Source organism: Aedes aegypti, unplaced genomic scaffold, assembly GCF_002204515.2.
Source record: "Aedes aegypti strain LVP_AGWG unplaced genomic scaffold, AaegL5.0 Primary Assembly AGWG_AaegL5_hic_scaff_200_PBJ_arrow, whole genome shotgun sequence".
NCBI classification, from domain to species: domain Eukaryota; kingdom Metazoa; phylum Arthropoda; class Insecta; order Diptera; family Culicidae; genus Aedes; species Aedes aegypti.
In genome coordinates, this window is record NW_018735500.1 from 3313 (window position 1) to 25582 (window position 22270).

At 35.5% G+C, this 22270-nt stretch overlaps 1 protein-coding gene across 1 annotated transcript in view; it reads right to left on the reverse strand.

The window, feature by feature from the left end:
* Positions 1-2586: 2586 nt before the first annotated feature.
* LOC110680920 (elongation of very long chain fatty acids protein 4-like) overlaps positions 2587-22270 on the reverse strand; it is a 28339-nt gene continuing 8655 nt past the window's right edge. The window contains exons 2-3 of the mRNA XM_021856706.1: positions 2843-3036; positions 2587-2779 (exon numbers count right to left, since the gene is read on the reverse strand). Of these exons, the coding sequence (XP_021712398.1) occupies positions 2602-2779; positions 2843-3021 (357 nt within the window). The 5' untranslated portion in view covers positions 3022-3036 and the 3' untranslated portion in view covers positions 2587-2601. The remainder of the gene's footprint in view (positions 2780-2842; positions 3037-22270) is intronic.

Sequence of the window (22270 nt, forward strand, 5' to 3'; positions counted from 1 at the left end):
AAGGGTGCCAGGCAAGTGCCGCGTGGGAAGTATGTCAGCGAATAAGTTTGCGATTATAAATTGTTACCATGCATGAAGACATTATAGACTTCGAGGGACTCCTTAATCGGCTCTGGCAAGTTCGTTAAAAAAGCTGGTGTGCCAGTGCGAACATAATGGTTAGGAATCGAAATTACTCATCATACACGTTTTCATCCCGGGTAGAGGACAGCAGCGTGCACGTAGCTACTTTGTGAGCTGCATCTTGTCCATTCGGCCCCATGATTACACTTAGGCATAGAGGGTGGCGGTTGAGCACGGTAGAACTTGTCTTTGTAGAGAGTTCGTAGACTTTTTGAGGAGGGAGAAAGCACTTTTGTACGACCCGCTATTATTAGTGGGCAAATATTGGCTCAGTAGCTTTTAAAAAATACCTTTTGCCAGATTGCGGAAAGTGAATCAAAAGTGCCAAGAATAGGATCCGGCTCACCCCATTTTATAGGGACTCCACTGAAGGATCGGAGGGCCACTCCTTAGTAAAGGGATGCAAGTTTGACACAGTGCGATATATCGTTTTGGACAAAGGGTCTGTGGCTTGGGGAATCACAAGGTTTAGATTGCATGGCCTTTTTATTCACGGTTCAGTAGAGTCAGCGAAAATAAATCATACAAGGAAGGTAGAAATACTCTGAATGCCACTCGTAAGCGGTAGAAGCCCGAGTTCCATTAGTTGTGGGTGCTCCCTTAGGGGCGGTTAGTACCACGTTTTTCAACCCCTGATTAGTCACGGCTGGGCAGAATTTGGACAGGATCAATTTCGCGGAAGATGGTTTGACAACTTCGGGACCATATGTTCCGTATAACTATATAAGCTGTGGTTATGAATATCAGAGAGGCAGTGAATAGCTTGCACAACACACCGAGTTCAAATTGCCTTATAAAGTGATGAAATATCAACTAAAATTGTCAAACTTTTCTTACTTGTACCAATACGAGTTGACTGTTGTAAAAGCTCGCGTGTAAATTCTATGGTTTAATAGGAATCTGGGCCAAAAGAATATACTAACGGATTTGCGCGCAATAAGATAATTCAAAATTTAAAAAGGAGCTCAAAAATATTTAATAACAAAAAACAAAGCTCTCAAAAAATTAAAAAAATACAATGGTAATATAAAAATATAATAAAAAATACCTTCAATGAAATAACAGATTGGAAATTAAAATTAATAAATTCAAACGTCTTTAAAACACTTAGTAGGGATACATAACATCCATATAAAAATAACCTAAATACAAAAATAATTCAAATACATTTGGGTGAAATAGTAAAAAAAAAGACAAAACAGGAAATAGAAAAAAAGAAAGAAAAACAGGATATCAATTTAATGATCCCTAAAAAAATACCTACTAAGGTGAGAGATTCACAAAAAAGGTAACACAATTATAAATAACTATAGGGTACCGACAACTAGGACAGGTACACAAAAATGGTCAGAGATCACGCGGCAGTTCACTATTATGCAACTCGTGTATTAGCTGGTTGCCGAGATAATCTTGGAGTCGTGACTATCGGCAACTATGACTCACCACACGCCCTTGAGAGCTCATAACGTCCACCAGTCAATGAAACTCAGTGGCGGATATGAGATCTAGCTGGAACCTACAGAATGCACGGATCGATCACGGTCCAAGTTCCTGACCGGTCTCTGTATGGCGGTCGCCACCAACTTAAGGAGATTAAACTTTCATTATGTTTGTGTGGTACACATAGTCCTACCAGCATAACAATCGGCAACGAGCTCATACCAAACGTCAGATGTGAATTCTCGGGCTATCCGCTTGCATAGAGGATTCGCGAGGGGAATTTTTGTGCAACATGACTTGGGTTGCCGTGGATTACTGGTGCGACTGAGAATCCCAATGTTTTTATGTTTTAAAGTAATGCTTCGTTACTTTCGTTTCCGTACAACATTAACATGTACATTAATTGCGCTTCATGAATTTAGGCGGTTAAATGAAGTTCAATCGTGCTTAATACCTCCACTATTGGTACATCTACCCTAGTTCAAAAATTATCAAAATACCACAAAAAATATCAAAGTAACCTCGTGTTACGATATTTCTGAGATGTGCTTACTCTTCAATACATATAATTAAGAAATGCTTCGTTGTTGGTAAGATGTCTCTAAAAATTGAATGGAAGCTTACAATTGTCATGTTGCAATTAAAGTAGTAAAATATGATTATGACTGTGATTTGTCTTGAGTTGGCAATGTCCAACCGACAACTCCCTCCGATATATGGCTCAGTTGAGTTATGACATGTACATTTGCCCTTTCTTCGCTAGGACTGGGCAGTGCAATTTAAACTCAGCAGGAAGAAAACCTTCAATAGCACGTGAACCATTCCACAAGTTTCATCTGAATGCCCAACGAATGATTTGTGTTCTTTTTGCTCTCTGCCACCTTCCGTCGTTTTTTAACAACTTTGTCCATTACTATGAGACGATGTCCCACACCCGATGAATGACGTGAAAGAAGGATTTATTTCCTTGACTTAATTAGCATATCATCGTCACATTTTCTTCCATGATTGATCGCTAGTTTTGTTATAAGCTCCCAACTAAGTGAATCTTACCCGCATCTCAGGACTGCTGAAGCTCTGCTTGCACGGTTCGCAGATGTAGCTGTATCCCAGCTGTGTCGAGCCGATGAAAAGTTGAACACAAATGTACAGGTTAAGTAGTGCCATCACTAGGTTATAGGGAATCAGTACTGGGTTGAGATCGAACGGTTTCCGACTGGAAATGGATGGGAAATGTAATGTTCGAAAAAATCTTCATCGATTTCAATTCCATACTTACTCTCGCATCATTTTGGGACCAGCCCAAACGACAAGTAGATAACCGCACACGCAGAGTAGCGTTGGGACAGGTGAATCCACTAGGAGCCATCCTTTCGTTCGGGGATCTGCTAGGGTAAGGGTCCACTCGTAGTAACCGAACACGTCATAGAAGGGTATGCTGTCTGTGTCATTTGGCATTTTCGTTATGATTATCTGAAATAAAAATCATGTCATTATTTCAAAAACTATACTTTTTAAGTTCGGGGCCTTCCTTAGCCGAGTGGTTAGAGTCCGCGGCTATAAATCCAAATCATGCTGAAGGTGTATGAGTTCAATTCCCGGTCGGTCCAGGATCTTTTCGTAATGGATATTTCCTTGATTTCCCTGAGCATAGAGTATAATCGAACCTGCCATACGGTACAAGAAAGCGAAAATGCAAACTTCGGTTGTTCGCAAAATATAATTTCATTTACATACACTCTTAAAAATAATGAAAATTACTCTGGACGTAATTCTGGTTATGACTGAATGACACATGATGTAAGTGATGGAACGACACAAAAACGTGTGCTTGAAGATGTATTGAACAAAAAATGTAATTTTAAATGTTAAAGGACACGAAAACGAGGGAACTGTGATCGACATTTGCCGAATCGGACACTAACGTATTTGAAACTCGACACAAATTTAGGTCATTCGGCTCGCTTCTTTTATGTGCATCCCAAAAGACGTAAATCACATTATTTTTTGGTACTGTGTAACTAAAATACTTTAACCCTCTAATACCCAAATTTTTATTTTCGATTTAAATATTATTTTTCGTTATCTAAAATCGTTCTAAACACGTTTTGGGCATTTATTTATTTTTATTCGCAAATTTGTAAATTTTGGTTTTTGATTTTTATAATTTTTATTTTTGAACATCCCTAGCTTTTTTCATTTTTTCTTGAAGCCTTTTCTAGTTGTTGATTCTTGGCAATAATAAATATTTAAATTGTTACGGTATTTTTTAAAAATATTAAATTTTTAATTTTTTTTTCGGAGCGTATTTTATTTTCCGTGTAACTAACGGAAAAAACAGGTTTGAAATGATTTTAATACCACCAGGCTCTTCGTTTGTGATAGGTTAATCATAGAAAAATATAAAAGGTACGATTTTTTATATTACACGTTAAATGAAGCCCAGGCATTTGTAGGTTATATAAGAATGCAATTTTTCAAACAATTTCTAAAAATACAAAAATGTTTCAAAAGTCATAAAAAACTTTTCTTATATGCGTGTTATGAGTCAAGGTATAAGCCAAAAATAAAATCATTTTGATTTGTGAGCTACGAAAAAATACACAAAATTCCAAAGTGTACCCCGTCTAAAGGCGGGGTTGGGTATTAGAGGGTTAACACCCCATTTCGCATCTCCTCCAAAAATAACATATTTTTATGATTATCTCAGAAAACTGTCATGGGATTGCTATCATTGTAATCGGCTTTTGATAAAGGCGTCGGAAGAATGGTAGGACTGTCTTCTGTTCAATTATCGATAAACCGGAAGTTGCTCAAAATTTATTTTTTGCATCCCTAGACACCCAATTTTACTGTACTAATCCTTCTAAATGTGAAATCTTCAATAACACCCTAAATACATTTGATACACATTTCGGTAAATCAGAAGGTTATCGGTTCGGCAAATCAATTCGCGTAGTAATAGAATTGATAACCTGATTCACTCTGTCTCGAAAGATTTCAATTTAATATTTTTGGAATAAATACTGATAGCTTCCAATGAACCATGGGCTTTCAGTTTTGGTATAACTTAATTATGTGTGATAAAGGAAATGAAAGCACTTGAAACCCAAAACCATGCAGTTGGTTGACATCTCTTCAGTTACATAGTTTATTCATGAAGAAAACTAACAAAAACTTTTTAATTGAATCCAAATTAAAAAAAAAAAAAAACAATTAATTTTTATGATACTAAGTAGATGGGATGTTGTATACCTCTGGGCTTTTAATTGTTATATGCAAATATCTGATTTTTATTCCAAAAATATCCCCGGCTCGTAACACATTTTTTTTACATTTATTTACGAGATGTTTTACCATTGAATTTCCCAACCAGCGGTTTTAATTTCCTTCCGAAGGAAGTCGTCACTGTCTAGTGACTATCTCGTAGATAGGATTCGATTCCAGGTCCTCGGCGTGAGAGGCGTGTGTTCTTTCGATATATCCGCTAGAGTATAGGGTGTCCCAGAAAGTATGGACACGCCTTTTCCATACTGGTATTTCGAGATTAGTGAAGATGAGAATCTGATTTTCACGACATTTATTCTTGCATTTTATTAAGAGCAGATATTGTATTTTTGAACATTTTTATTTGGCTTTGTTTGTTGATGCTGCTCACATTTTCTGGAAGCTCCTCTTATGAGTTTTGCTCAAATCGCGTTTTATTTGGGCGGATTTGGTTGTACGAAACTTGTGCAAGGTCATGAGCTACGTACAAACAATAAATCTAAAAAGTAAATTTGAATCATTGCCGAATCAATTAAATTATCAGACCAATACTTATTTTACTTGGAAATTTTAAAACTTTAGAATATAATATTTGAAATAGAAATAAAACAATTCGAATTTTCAGCTATGGTCGATCTTTTAAAAGAATAAAACAAAGTTCTCGAGAATTCGCTAAAACATGTTAAAATATAAAATTTGTGTTGCCCGTTCCAAAGTATACGAGTATTTGACATAGAGTAATTTTGTAAATGAACTTATTTTTATTTATATTGAAAATACCTGGAAAGCTATGATTCTTAGAAAGCTTAGAATTCTACCATTTTGTCTAATGTTTTCTAGCAAAGCCAAATCAAATTTTAAAACTGAATTCTTGTGGAGCATTCAAAATATGCTTGAACTCACTCCATCGACGAATTATGATAATAACATTCATTACTAGTTTAGGATCCACAAAACACAAAGTAGGGTTCTGTTCTGACTGGATAAGATTTGATTTTCTACAAATCAAACATTTCCATGCACAGGTCATGTTCGTTTTTATCACGTTCCGATCTTGTCACGCTCCGATGTTTGTCACGTTCCCGATTTCCGTCAACAACATTATTCGTTTTATCACACACAAATTGATTATTATTAATTTTTCAAATGTCTCGAATATAAACTAAATACTTATTTTGAAGCAATTAAAATGCTTTTTAATAGCCTCAGAGTTGAAATTTTTGTCATTTTGTTAATATTGAGCATCTACGATACATGGTAGATGTCAAGTCATATACGATTCAATAAGGTTTGACTTCTTCTTATGCAATTATTCAATTGGAAGTTTTCAAACGTAGCATGTTCTGTTGGACAAGATTGGCCCATCCTTCAACAACTCCAGAGTTGCTCTGGTCACGTCCTAGCAACAACTGAATTTGTGATTAGTTGAATACGCACTTAAGAGAGTTGCAGAGACCTCAAATCCCCCTGCCTCCCCCCATAACCGCTTACATGATTAATGGACAATCCCATACATGTTCAGCCTCTTTTTGATAAGGGATGCACTTGAGAATGAGCTCAAGAATGAACGGCAAGAGGTTATGATCAAGTTTATTTTATTCTTAATAAGACTGTCGACCTTGTCATAGTTTGGAACATTATCTTCTATCTCTCCAACTCGATAGCATTGCACAAATTATAGCAAATAGCAATTGATTAGATCCTGTTTCCAAGGGGTAGGGGAAGAGGTCCAGCAAAACTAAGCAATCTGTAAAATACTTGTTTTTAATCAATTATGATTCGTGGTTTACGGCTAACCAGCCGAGTGAAAGGTTGACAACTACCGAAAACTAAACATTACATATTAGAGTGGTTCAAAAAATCGTTTTTGCTCCACACCGCTCATTCGATTCTGGATCAAATTCTGAGTGTCCTCGCAAAATTTGAGCTCATTTGGATGAAAACTGAGACTGCACAAGCCCTTTAAAGTTTATATGGGAATTACTATGAGAAAAGCAACCAATTCATTCAATCGGTCATAGTGTTTGCCCATGTGCTCTTGGGGGTTAGAGCTACTGTGAGATACATTCATCAGCTACAACTTTGCCGAAGACCGTTTTCAAATCGGACGCCTCAGTAATTAATTATTGATTTATATCTAGTCACAAATTCTTCAGCAGTGCTCATTTAACTTCTGAACAGGCAACATTGCTGCACCAGGCGCGAAAGATAGCACGCACAAATCATGGCTACTATGTTTTACTGCATATATCCAGTGATGCCTGCAGAACAGCCCAAGAATTATAACCAAAGTTTTACAACTCATTGAAACATCAATAACTAACTACCGGGGCGTCCGATTTAAAAACGGTCTTCGGCAAAGTTGTAGCTTATTATTGTATGTCACAGTTAGAGATGGGCAAAATGATCAAATTTTGAGAGCGAATCGGTAGGTGACTCACTCACAAAGTGAATCGACTCTTTTGATCGATTCGGTGACTTATTTTATAAAACAAAAATGAATGTTGTATTTTACACAAGGGATAAAAGTATAACATTTTTTGTAGAATATGTTTCGTACAGCAACTTTAACTATTAATACATGTCCGAATTGTTTGACTATGATAATTCCAACACTAAAATATGATTCCTAGTGAATTTTTAAGCCCTCTTCTAATATATTCGGTGCAAAATGAATCATGACTCTTTTGAAAAGAACCGTGATTCGTTTCATTCCACTTTCGAGAGTCGACTCTTTTTGAATGATTCGTGAGTGAGTCGCCATCTCTAGTCACAGTATCAACAAAGTTCTAATCCCCAAGAGCACATAGGCAACACTATGACCGATTGAATGAATTGCTTGCTTTTCCCATAGTAATTCCATAATACACCTTAAAGAGGGCTTTGTGCAGACTCAGTTTTCCATCCAAATGAGCTCAAATTTTGGGAGGACACTCAGAAATTTGATCCCGAATCGAACGAGTAGTGTGGAGTAAAAAACGATTTTTTTGAACCACTCTATTACATATACTTTGGCAATTTGTCCATTTAATCCAATTGCAAAAGTATATGTTATGTTTAGTTTTTCGTAGTTGTCAATCTAGTAGAAGATTTTTTGGTTGCCAGAACGGCCTGATAGACTTACATGATTATTTCACTCTTGCATTGGTCAAATGTTCTGAGGTGTTTGAGTGAAGGAAAGCGATTTGGAAAATTATCTGTAATAACTGTGTTGGTTTTCCAGTGACAGTTTGGTGACAGGTTCCTTAACTTTTGGGAGTTCGCAATACTCAACAAAAACTACAACTTAAGTTAGTTATTGCCAGTCTATTTGTGATCTAACGTAAAGTTCCAAACGCAATGATAGTGGAACAGTAACGGAAAGCGGAACCGGTTTTACCAGCATAAATCACAACCATCCTGACTGAGCTGTTAACGAACGAAAGTGAACCAAGTCTGGGTCGACAAGCATGCTACAGTTCTTGGCTGGCGAACTGGTTCCGCTTTCAGTTGCCGTTCGAAATCATTGCGTTTGGGCCTTAAAGCTTAAAAGGCGATGGTGGTGCTGTTCTAGATTGGCGATTAGTCCATCCTTCTCGAGTTGGTAGTAATAATTTTAGAAGAAAGATCACCAACAATCATTTTACTGTTAAATTTGGCAATTTAAAGCACAGGAAACCGTACACAGAAAGAAAAATCCATGTAAGTTTCAGCGTAAAATCATGCACATAAAGGGAATGCCAGATTTGTCGGAAATTCACATTGGCTTGTTTATGCCAATTGTCGCGTAAATCGGTTAGAGTTCATGCTAGATTACACGATGTAAAGCGGAAACTTACATGATGTTATTGTAAATTTTACATCAACTCCACATTAATCATCAATCGGTTGTGAACCAAAAATGCAAAAATATGTACCATAAAATGGGGTTGAGTCACTTTTGAGAGATTCTGTTCTTATAATTCCAAATAGGATGCATGTATTATCAATCCAAATATTTTTTTAAACATGTACTGAATGGATGTGTATCGAATTATACAAACGGAATGTATCAAAACAGTTTATTTAAATGGTGTCTTTATTACAGACCTGGCAATAATCGATTGTTTAAAGAAGAACCCTTCAACAGTTCATCAAACATTTCCTAAAAAATCTGTTTTCCATGGTATAATTATCTTGAATGTCAAATCGAATTTAGGAAATCAAGTGCAGCTATCAGGGTTAAACGACATCACAAAAAATTGTGATAATTGAATCGGGTTATAGCTCTCTTGACGGTTTATACATGAGGGTACGGGAATATTAACTTCTCCCCACTGATCAACTACACCCCGAATTACGGTACCTTGGCAAAAAAGCTCTCCAGTTGATAACTGCGGAAGTTGAGAAAAAGACTCTTTCTCAGTTGGGATGTAATGACATAAAAAAGAAGAAGAAGGGTGAGGATGAACAGTAGACAAAGAAGTTGTTTTTTGTTCAATCTTTCTTAAAAAAAAAATGATCCGCTTGCCCCACTTCCTTGTAGTTATTTTTACAAATATTTTACATTTATTTAAATTCTCACTAAGAAAACTAAAACTATTAATGAATTTATAACGAAATCATATTGATTTATAGAAGTCTGCAATCAACTTTCATTACGAACTATAAGAATAAACAATCTTAATGCTCCCTCACAGCTCTTTAACGTCAATACTGTGCATTCATATGATTAAAATGTACATTATCCTGATAAAACTGTAATTTTCATTTTTCAAATTTGTAAGAAAATTAGTCCGTTTTTTGTCAACTGAAAATCGCCGATCGTGTTGATAAAAACGGAACATACCTGTAAAGAATTTTTTTATCAAACAAAATTTTCACAGCCAGCACCTAAAATGTAACAAAAAATAATAAAAAATATTTATTTGTTTGAAAAAAATATTATGATCTCGTTATCAAAGTCCGTGCACATATTTTGTGGGACACCATATAGTTTTCTCGATTATATCTTTGCTCAATTTTATCGCGCTTCGTATTGTCACGCTCGATTTATGTATGGTTTCGTTTTGATTATTCACCGACCCCATGATAATTATATGGTTTTCATACATTTGACATCAAATAACAATTCAAAAACAACCAAATCTTTCCTATTTTTCTAATTCATGTTGTGATTTTTCTCGATGTACTATATATCAAATGACATTTGACGACAGTGGCTATCGTCATCTTTATTTTTGAAATTACACGAAAAAATCTGATTCCGGAAAAAATCATGACCAAAAACGGATGCGCGAGTCATGATTTGAGGCATTCGACTCATGCTCCATGAAAGCAGCAACAAAGCATAACTCTTGTGTTGTTTTACGACCATCTAACTCGTGATATTTTGAGTTCAAGTCATGATGTATTCTGCCCATACTCGCATAACAGTCCATTCATATAGACAATCCCATAGAATATGGGACTGTAATGCGAGTATGGGCAGTATTTTCATACGATCAAAACACACTGGAGTGTCATTATTCCAGTCATGAGTCAAATCTTGTTTTGGATTCTGATTTCTACCCGTGTATAAAAAAAGTAAACTAGTGGAAAGTTTAACAGCAGGAATATTATCTCCATCTTTTAATTAACCTAAACGCTTTGAAGATTATTTCATTTACAGTCGAAGCTCGTTATAGCGACATCGCAAGGGACCGTCGTATACGGAGATGTCGCTATAAAATCGTCGTTATAAAGAGGTGGATGTCGTTATGGAGCATGGAGGAATAAAACGACCATATTATGTACTAAAATAGCTAAACGAATGTCGTTATATTGAGTAACTATTGAATATAACACTAATGTCACATAGAGAACGGTCGAAACAGAGAAATGTCGCTATAAAATTTGAACTTAGTATGGGAATTTGAAGGGACCATTGAAAATGTCGTTATAGAGAGATTTGTCGCCATAAAAGTTGTCGTTATAACGAGCTTTGACTGTATTTATTTTTATCACAAAAATTCTAATTTTGGTAGACCATAAAAAGGTTTGTGATGAGCCCAGAGTAAAAAAACAATTCCGCTCTATATTTCAATTAATTTGCAATTGTAGCAAACAATATCCATCATTCGTATGATAATGTAAGTATTAAAGTCCTAAAGCCCTGTCCCGATTTTAGTACCAAACGCTTAAGTTAAGGCCGGAAACACATGCTTACTCATTTTTTTTACGCTTTTCGTTGGTTTGCGGCCGAAAAACATTTTTTTTTCTGATTTTTGTGATTTTGTCACACCTAAATTTTGGGTGTATTTTGTTTTTCGTATCCCTTCTGAAATGTCAGATAGGAACAACCCCAGTGAAAAAATAGTTGAGCCCATGTGGCGTTTTTGTCGACTGAGTGAACGGTCAAACATGATCAGAAGTGTCAAGGTTCATATTTTTATCCATTTTGTAATTTAAAATTTAAATATTAAATAGCCGTTATTTGAGCGGGGAAAAATTGTCAAAGAACAGTCGACTCCCCACATCTCGATGTTCTACATCTCGATATCTCTCCATATGTCGATGATTTCTTCAGTCCCTTCATTCTACATACATTTTCACGCTCCATATCTCGATGTCCTCCATATCTCGATATCTCCCTATCTCGATGTGGATTTTCATTCCCGATTTTTCTCCGTATGTTGATATTAAATAGGAACAAATTTCATGAGAATAATCAAGGTAATTGTCAGGATTTCCATAAGAAAATTCGAACGTGGCTAAGAGATCATTCACGGAATTTAACACCAAAAAATTATATTTTTGATATATCCCGCATACTATTTATTTTATTATTCTACTTTTTTTTGCATGAGTTACTATGAAGGATATTTACCATTTTTTGGTTTTTAAAGTGGGCAATGTGGAGCGTAAAACGAGATTAAGGAAACTTTATCGGCTGTGTTCGAGCAGTTTGAACCATAACTGATTAGAAATTAGTAATTTAGCAAAAGTTTCTTCTTAAAATGTTCGAAGATTATGTCAGAAATTACTCAAAGATTCCACCAAGCATTCAAAAAAAAAAAAAAAAAAAATATAAATTAGGGCCTCTATGAATTTCTCAGGAACAGATTCTTCAAGGAAATACTGCTGGTACAACTCGTTCTCTCTTTATTATTCCTTTTCAAAATAAGTAAACATCAAGGCCAGCATGCTTGTCCGTTGCTAGTGGTTTAGTTTACAGTCTGTGCAGCTAAATGGCTGACGACGGTGTCCTTGTCTTAAAAAAAACTAAATCAAAGTAGTGCGAAGTCTCTTAATTTCTCTAGGAATCTTGTTATAAGAGGTATCAAGATTATTACATTTCAGATTCGTCGTATAAAAATGACTTCAAAACCAAATTTTCAATAAATTTCTTGATTCAGAACATACCACTGACGAACTGCAAATTAGACTAAAAAGTTTATGTATGTTCAACAACCTAGTGTTCATCCTCGCCATCATGGTCTCCTTTGCAATGGACCAATGTACGAGTTCACTAATTTGACATTTGAAGCGGTGTAAAATTCACTCGTTATCATGGCCACATAAATAACACGGCACCGCTCAAACGTCAAATAGTGAACTCGTGCATTGGTTCATTTGTAAGCATATTGTTCACGATAAGCCAAACCATTCAAATTAGTGTCACCTTTTTTTTAACGAAAATTCATTGTTGTGATTTTTATTGATTTCTCGCGGTTTAGAGGTGTAAGAAATCTAAAAGAACTGTTGTGCTGTAGGAAACAAATATGAGAACTTCTGGAAAAATTCAAAAACTCATTACATTCGGACTACCCTAGGGATAGATATTCAAATATTTAGACAATATTCCTATACACCCGATTCTGTTTTTGCATGAGGGATGCGTATCGTGCAAAAAAGTTTTCTGTTCAAAATTTAAAAGAAAACCGTGCAAAAAATTAACACTATTTCTCGACCAATTTATGCAAAATAAGGTTTTGGTGAAATAAAAATGTATGGAAACTTTTTTTACATTTCCGTGTAAAAAAAAAATACGTGCAAAGGCAAGAATCGGCTGTAGTCGTCTCCATAGATCTCTGCCCTGAAGAATTTCTTTGGAGATTCCTAATCTCATTCATCTAAGGATTCTAGAAGACTCAATTCCAAACGGTTACACTTCAGACATGCGTAATTTTTTTAAATTGATACCAAACAACTACAGTAGAGATTTAAATATTTTTCCAGCTCACACAAAAATCCTTCAAATATTCTACCAGGAATTTCTCTAAAAGTTTTGTTTTAGAAACTCCTTCAAAATATAATTATTAATATCTTCAGGCAACTTTTATGGCAATTGCTTCACTTATATCTTAAAAGATCTCACAGGAATTTTGGTAAAACGCATTAGAAAAATTGCGTTGAATAAAAACTTTAAGGAACTTTAAGAGGAAATCGTGAAACCAGGTTTAAAGCAAATTTAGGTAGAAATTTTTAGAAGATCATTGGTTTTCAAATAATTTTTTTAAATAGTTTTTGAATAAATCCTTGACAGAATTCAATGTAAAAACTTCTGGCAGTAATTTTAAAGAAATTCGTGGAAAATTACAAGCAGGAGTCTTTTAATAAGTTGCAGATAAATATCTGACGAGCATTAAAAAAATCGTAGATATGCATAACCAAGTATTTTAAACACAACAAATTTGGTTGTGTACACGCCATTTGAAGTTTATAAGGAAATTACTAAGGAAAAGGCAAACATTTTGTGTTCAGTCCTATAACTGCTCGTAATGATAATCTATGGAAAAGTGAAACAAACTATTCTCATGTGGGGCTCTGCACTGTTTTGGTTTTGCATGGGATTTGACGTTTACTGGCCTTGCTATTTACAAATTTTGTGAAGGGGTGAAAGAGAGAGAAAGATTTTTGTGCAGAGCCCCCATAGTGGTTTTCACGCCGATGGTATGGGTGCCCTAGTGTAGATGTAGTTGTGAACCTTAGAGGAAAACAATATGCACTCTGTCTCGAAAAACACCCAGAATCCGTGTATAAATTTTTCAAATTGGGTAATATTTCCATATGCATTTTGATGAGTCTAGAAAGCGTGTGCAAGTTTCTTTGAGGAAAACATAAACAAACTGTGTATGACGAGCGTATGCTAGTCTACGTGTGTTCAAATGTCACTAAGCTCTATAGTAGCCTGGATTACTTTGATCTATTCTACCTGCCAGGAGCACCACTGGTGCCTGCCGAGCAGGCAAAATGCATACCCACTTTATGATTATGAACAGCAATTTATCCTGACATCCCATCGAAATGTGGTCTTCGGCAAAGTTGTACCTAAAGGATTTTACATGAATAGAGTTTGTTCACTTTTCGATATAATATTATGACGACGACGTAGAGGGCGGAACACAAAAGTTTGGCGTTTTCCATAGTAATCTCCTTATTAACTTCGAATGGCGTGTGCACAGTCAAATTTCTTCCGAATCACTTCAAACTTTAAGAGGATGCTATTTACCATAATAAAAATCGATTTAAGCATAGGGGAGTCAAAATTTCAAAATTTGCATCACTCTAATGCTCACTTATAACGTAAAAAGTTATAGTGACGACTTCCTTCGGATAGAAGTCTAAACTAGCTCAGGGCTAAAAATCTCGGTTAATAAAGATAAAAAAAATGATTCTTTGTGGAATTCCTAAAAAATCGAAACACAAAAGTCGATAAACTTTAACTGCATTGAAGAGAAAATACGAGAAACGAATCATAAAAAAACGACTGAAGAGAGTCTGCGAGTCTGCTTATTGCAGTACAAAAAATTTGCAGGTAGGTAGAAGAAGAAAATCTGGATTAGGGTAGGTGTACCAGTTATGGAGATTATGGTTCCTTATTTCGCCATACGTGATAATTCAATTGTTATCAAAGTTTTTTTTTGCTTTATTATAGAGACGTTTAGACCTGAGCTGGTTCGTCTCTGTATTATCAATGTTTTAATAACTTGGTTTGTTTAAGTAGTTCGATATCAAATGTATCTTGATGTTGAAACATTCAAAAAAATGTGAAAAGGTCTCCACAATTTACAGATGGAACAAAGTTAGTAGCTATAGAGCTTAGTGACATTTGAACACACGTAGACTAGCATACGATCGTCATACACAGCTTCTTTAAGTTTTCCTCAAAGAAACTTGCACGTGCTCGACTCATCAAAATGTATATGGAAATATTACCCAATATGAAAAATTTATCGGATCGGATTCTGGGTGTTTTTCGAGACAGAGTGCATATTGGTTTTCCTCTAAGGTTCACAAACTACATCTACACTAGGGCACCCATACCATCGGGCGTGAAAACCACTATAGCCATAACACCACTTGTACACTTTTTTAAATGAAAACTTTTGTTTCAACTACGAAATAGCTTTAGAGGCGATACAATTTTTCTCGAGTGAGTCGATATTCATTTCGTTCAATAACGCTATTTTCATGAACCATTACGACCATATGATAGATTTTCGTGATTAATCAATCACGATTTTTTTTGTATTTTTGCGTTCGTCTTCCACGAACACTATTCCGCATTGGGTGAAAGTAATTTGGTATACAAAACTGAAAAGTTACGAAATCATCCATTGTTCGGTTTTGTAACAACATTTCTTTCGTATATTTACGAACCCGTTTCGTCAAATGCACTTTAAACTTTAAAAACTCATACTGTATCATGACAGCTTTGTTCATAGTGTTTTGAATGTGTAGGGTAACGGTCGTATTTTGGACCCTTTATGGAAGTGATTGTAGTTTTTTTGTCCCAAATAATTAATTGCATAGCGTAAACCAAGTCAAAGAACATGTCAGAATGTAGATAAAAACTTCCCTCTACGAGATAAAAATGTCCCGACGGTCATGTAGGACAAGAAAAACGTCGAAAATAATGAATTGTGGAAGCACTGTTTAAACATTATTTTTGGACACAGCCAATGCATTTTGGACCTTCGAGGTATATATTTTGGACCCCCGGCATTTTTTATCGCTTGACGACAAAGTCCATGACACTGGTTGTATAATATGCTTGTCCATAGTCTCATCAATCGATTGAACAATGGAAAACCGAAGAAATTATACGCTTTTAGTCTTGAAATTTGAAAAACGTTTTTGTTTACATTGTGATATCTTTCCGGATATCAACTGCTCGAGTCTACTGTTGAATAAAATCTGTCTTTATTTCAATCTTCAAGTTTACAAATCACTTAATTCTACATACATAGATTTGTTCTCTACACAATGCTTATCCCTAGTGGGAGGTGCTTGGGAGTTACTTTTCATTTAGGCAAACCAATCAGGGATCAATAAGAGGTTTGCAACAAGGATAGAATAATGAAGAAGGAAAGAGAGAGAGAGAGAGAGTAAAAGCGAATAAGGCATCAACGCTTGTTGCGTGATGCACTTGGCAGCAGTCTAAGTCATTTATGTGTATGCAAGTATTATTGCCTGGGAACGGAGTGCTATGCTGAAGGAGTCGAGTTACGGTTCATGTGGGTTTTGCATTTGAAGTGATTTCTGAAGTGCCAATGACATGGGTCATTGCTATGTGACATTTGAGAATACATGACCAACGACGTGGGTCGTCGTTCTATGTTATTTGAGTATGAGTATAAGCTATAAATTATTTTAGGGTGCTGATTGTCGTTTTGTAACCAAGCAACAATTAGCTGATTATATGAAAGTTGTACGTTTTTGTCAAGTCGGGTTCTGTGACTGTGGGAAAGTTACAATCACAGAACATGTGGTGAAGAAGTCAGGTGATTTATGATATGATGTAACTAAATACTCTACATCTTCCCCCTTTTGGAGAATGATGTAATAAAAATGGAATCATTCGTTATGACCTATCCTCCAAGTACCTCATCTAGAATGTTAATTATGTTTTCTTTAATTGCTATCATTTATTTAGATTTTTATTGTTCTATTTTTATGGACTATTGTTTCTTTATGAGTGTTGTTATGTTTTACTGTACAATTTGGATCTGCTATTTTGGTTACTGTGAATGGTCCTATGTAAAACGGGTCAAGTTTTTTCCGATTTTCGTTTGTCAGATATACTAAATCTCCTATGTTTAAATCGATTTTATTGATGTTTTGATTGCACACATTTTTACGTTTTTCTTTTTGGAAAATTAATTTGTTTCTAGCATTTGAGTTTGATGTTTGTAGTTTATAGCGTAATTCTTGATAATATTGATCTGGATTATAAACTGGATTAATCATTGATTGGTTATCTTGCAAGTCATGCGGTAGTGTAGCTTTTCGTCCAAAAACAAGTTCGTATGGTGTGTAGCCATGTTCAATATTTGGTGTGGTATTGTAAGAGAAGGCAAAAAATTTTGTCCAATCATCCCAGTCCGAATTGTGAGTATTGGTGAAGGATCTCAGATACTCATTGAGACATCTGTGGTTCCTTTCCAAAGCTCCGATTGTCTGTGGATGATAGGCTGTTGCAAATGTTTGCTTTATTTCTAATAATTTACAAATCTGTTCAAAAACATCATTATTGAATTCAGTGCCTTGATCGGAATTTAATTGAAGAAAATTTCCATAAATCAAGATAAAATTTTCCACTAATGCTCTTGCCATTACAGAAGCTTCTTTTGTTGGTACTGGTGCAAGTACAATGTATTTCGTTAAATTACATTGTATAGTTAGAATGTATCTATTTCTATTGTTTGTAATGCCGAATGGTCCTGCGGTATCAATTGAAATTGTTTCGAATGGTTTAAAAGGGGTTGAAGTTACGATAACAGGCTCTTAGTATGTCTGTTCACTTTGTTAATTTTACACTTTTCGCAATTTTTAACAAAATTGCTTATTTCTAATTTCATGTTTTTCCATGTAAATTTTTCTCTTAATTTTAAATAAAGTTTATGTTGACCAATATGACCTCCCGTAGGTGTCATATGGTTATTAACTAAAATTTCATTAATTTTATCAACATTCTGTATAAATGTCGGTGGATTATACAGTACCAGCTGGTAATTGGAAATGGCTCTATTTGCGATTTCCTTAACAGTTTCGCTAGCGAATGATTTGAATAGCTCATCTTGCAAAGAGATGGCGACCATGGTTCTTTTATAATGATTCAGTAATTTTCCAAGTTCTAAAAGTGCAAGCTCTAATGCTTGACTTCCATTTGTGTTTTCGTCATATAGTTGAATCGTAATCGTTTGAAGCATCTTATTGTAGTTATTATTAAATAATTTAACTTTCAGTTGGTTGTGGTGCACTTCACACCCAACTTTCAGATATTTTCTAACTTCCGATGGATTCTCAGTTTGCCAAGCCGTGAGGTGATCAGTCTCACTGTCTGCTAACTGCGAATCATCGAATTTAGTTGTATCGTTTATTTTTTTTCTATTCATTGCTCTAGTGTTAACCACTAGAACAGATAAAGATTTAAGGTCATCCGAGTTCAATGGGATACGCGACAATGCATCTGCGCAAACATTAGATTTTCCAGCAAGAAATTCAATGTTAAAATTATATTCTTCCAAATCAAGCCTCATCAACGTTAATTTCGATGTTGGCTTTTTCATGTTAAATAAATATACTAATGGTCTGTGATCCGTTTTAATTGTGAATCTTCGGCCATATAAATACGATTTAAAATAATTAACAGCCCAATGAATTGCTGCTAATTCTTTTTCAATGGTAGGCTTATTGCGTTCGCCTTGCGTAAAGCTTCTACTCGCAAAAGCTATTGGGAAATCTCCTTCAGTATAACGCTGAGAAAGAACTGCTCCACATGCATAGTTTGATGCATCTGTGGTTAAAATAAATTCCCGTGAAAAATCAGGGTATCTCAGAATATATGGTTCCATCAAGGTTTGTTTTAATTGTTGAAAACTTTGTTCCCTGACTATCTGTCCATTGAAACTGCACTCCTTTTTTAAGCAATGCATTTAATGGTCGAGCTATATCCGCAAAATTTGGTACGAATTTTCGGTAGTAGTTGCAAAATGCAACAAATCTACGTACTTCGTCAACATTGTTAGGTTTGGGATAGTTTTTCAAGGCTTCAAACTTAGAATCGTCTGGAAGGATGCCTCTATCCGTTACCTTGTGACCAAGAAATGTCACTTCATTTAAGAAAAATTTGCATTTTGCAGGATTTAATTTGAGGTTATAATGCCTCAAACGCTCAACACCGTAGTTAAATTTTGAAAATGATGATTTTCCGAGCAGCCGATGACGATTATATCATCGATATAAATGAATGCACATTCAGGATTTAATCCTGCCATAGCAATAGTCATCATTCGCTGAAAACTATTGGGTGATATGTTTAAACCGAAGGGCAATCTTTTAAAATGAAAATGACCATTAGGGGCTGAAAAGGCTGTGTACTTTCTAGACTCTTGGTCTAATGGTATCTGGTGAAAACCAGACATTAGATCAAGCGTACTGAAGTACTTTGCTCTCCCTAATTGATCTAAAATTATGTCAATACGTGGCAAAGGAAATTTGTCTGCCAAAACTTTTTTATTTAATTGTCGGAAGTCGACAACTAATCTCCATTTTTTTGAATTATTGCCAGCTTTCTTTGGTACCAAGAGAATTGGCGAATTGTACGGAGAAACTGATGGTTCGATTATATCATCGTCCAAAAGTTTTTGAATTTGTTTTGCCATTTCATCTCCTTGCGAGTGAATGGTTTTGTAATTTGGAATATAGACTGGTACCTGGTCATTTAGAAGAATATTTTGAGAATAAAAATTATTGTGAGATAACTTTTCGTTCTCTAAGCTGAAAATATCAGAATATTTTTCCAATCAACTTTTTTAACGAGGAGTGAACATATGAAGGAATTTCATTAAAATTGATTTTCGAAAAAATGTTTTGTATCCTTTCCTTTTTCATAGCTAAATTTTCCGTAGGTTTATTGACTCTAACATAATCGTGTAAAGGTTCACATATAGGATGAAAATTTGAGATTGCGACCTGTGACTGCGTTGTATTAACAAATTTTATATACGGTGAGTTTGATGATACAATAGTGTTTCCACAAAAAACTCCTGGAAGTATTTCTTGTGAGAGCACGATTGAATCCTCGGTCACACTAAAATTTGGTAATCTTCTAATCACCTCGCATCTTGGTGGTAAAATTATACTATTATTAATACTATCTTCAATAGGTATGCATATTGAATGATTTTGAAAATTAAAATTTAAAAGCCAATTATCATAGTCGATGGTGCACCTGAACTTGACTAAGAAGTCACGCCCAAGTATACCATCTGTGGGTATAGGGAAATTTTCACTAACTAACTGAAAAGAGTGAACTAATTTAAGGTTATTGTCGAATGTTACAGAAGTTTGAGCTTCGGCAATAGTTTCCGTCACTCCTTCCGTAACACCTGTTATTCTAAGTTTCTTGTTAAAATCTACTATTTGCATTGCGGGAACTTTTGTAACTTTAAACAGAGATACATCAGCTCCGCTATCTAAAATAAATGTACACTTACTGTTTGTCATTTCAACATATAAGGTTACGAAATTTACAGCATTTAAATTTATCGAATGAATTGTTGTTGAGGGGATGGACCCTGGTTCGCCTGGCCTAAAAAATTTACATTTTGAGGTTGCCCTGCTGTCGGAATCGGAATTTGTTGAGGTAGGTTTTGCATACGTGGCATGTTTTGTGGCATAGGATGAATTTGTTCAGCATTTGTTACAAACATTTGTCGAGGTCGTTGGTCTCGCCGACCGCCTCGATTAAACCCGTAATTTTGAGGGGTTCGATTTAAAAAATGCCCTTGATACCTGTGATAAGTATGCCTTCCTCTTTGTGCATTTTGGTTCCTTTCACGTCGGCCCCGATTATTTCTGGTATGATTATTATGCTTATGTGTACCATAAGTCATAATTTGTGAAGAGTTCTGTTGATTGGCTGCTGTTGGAGTAGCGTTTTCTTGTACTTTCTGCACAGCTTCATTGATATTGGAGAAGGTGCCGGCTTTTAAGATAATTTTTGTTTCATAGCTGGTGGTGCCATTAATTAAGGCATCTACTCCAGCTTTCGTGGCCATGGTCTTAGCCACCCCATCCGGGATGCCTTGACCAACGTAAATGCTTTTCAACTTGTTGGTTAGTTTGTCTATTTCGTCACAAAAATTATTTGTGTCCCCTTTTTGTTTTGTAGTTTTTAATTTTGCGATTATGTTTGCAGGTGTAATTTGTTCTGCGCATCTTTGTTTGACATCATCGATAAGAGCATCGATTGTGTTAAGATTTTCCGCCAAGCCTAATCTGGCTTTTCCAGTCAGTCTGGTTTTTAAAAATCTTACTGCTGTTGCCACTTGATCAGCAGCAACATAATCCTTCAATAAATTCGCCGAATCCACGTAGGCGTCTAGATTTTCAGACGTTCCATCGTACACTTGTACGATGGAAGTTGCCGTTTTTATGTCGAATGGCATTGTTGTTACGTTTCTAGCTATACACTTTTTCAGTAAATTGTTAAATATTACGGCGTAGACCACCGACTTGCAAGATACCGATTTTTTATAATGCTTTAACTTTGTATTTAACAAAATAAGGGTTTCGTCAAATTCTTGACGAGCTGCTTTAATCAGAAAATTAAAATGTGAGCTTCCGATACGCGCCTCATTTTCTAAGAGAAGGTCCGTAATATTTTTATATATTAACTTTACATTTCGTAATTTTTCATCGAGTGTGAATTTCAAATATTTTCGAAATGGAGCCTTTTTCAAGTTTGTTTTAATTTTGTGAATTTGTCCTATTAGAAGCTCGATTTCACTTTCACCATTATTCATTAGAAAATAATATTTGTTCGACGATCAAAGCATTACTTCTAAGTATTATTTTCCACTGGTAAAAAAAAACACATCCGTTGATTTGTTTACGTTACCTTATAAAATTGTATACGGTTATATCGTAGCTTCCCGGTTGTCGCTCGATATACGATCCTCGGCGTCTCGTTGCATCACATCGTTGTTGTTGTTGTTTGTGTTGGCGCTGAGCCCATGCGCTTTCTAATCCCGCCGGTCGACTCCTGTCGACCGTGGTCTCGCCTGCAGTTGATTTGTTTGTTTGATTTTTGCACTTATTTGTGCTTTCACTTCATCACTATAAACGCCAACGGTGTATACTAACGGGTCACGAAACTGTTCTTATTCCACTTCGACGGTTTTTCATAATTGTTAGTATTTCACTTGCAGCTTACTCGAGTTCTTTTTCAGGCACTAAGCAGGGTTTTGCATGTTGGCTATTGATCTAGCAGCCTTCATTGCTTGCCTTTTGGTATGTAATTTGTACAGTTGGTAAAACATCACTGCTAACTGTAGACCGACTAATGCTAAAATGATGTTGAGTTTAAACTCGTGGTCGGCGTGATACTCTTCATGAATTGCAAGTTCATTCAGAATTTGGACTTGCGGGTCCCCTGAATTCTGAGCAGTTTTGGATTTATTATTCCCCATTGTGGGTACTCACTTCACAA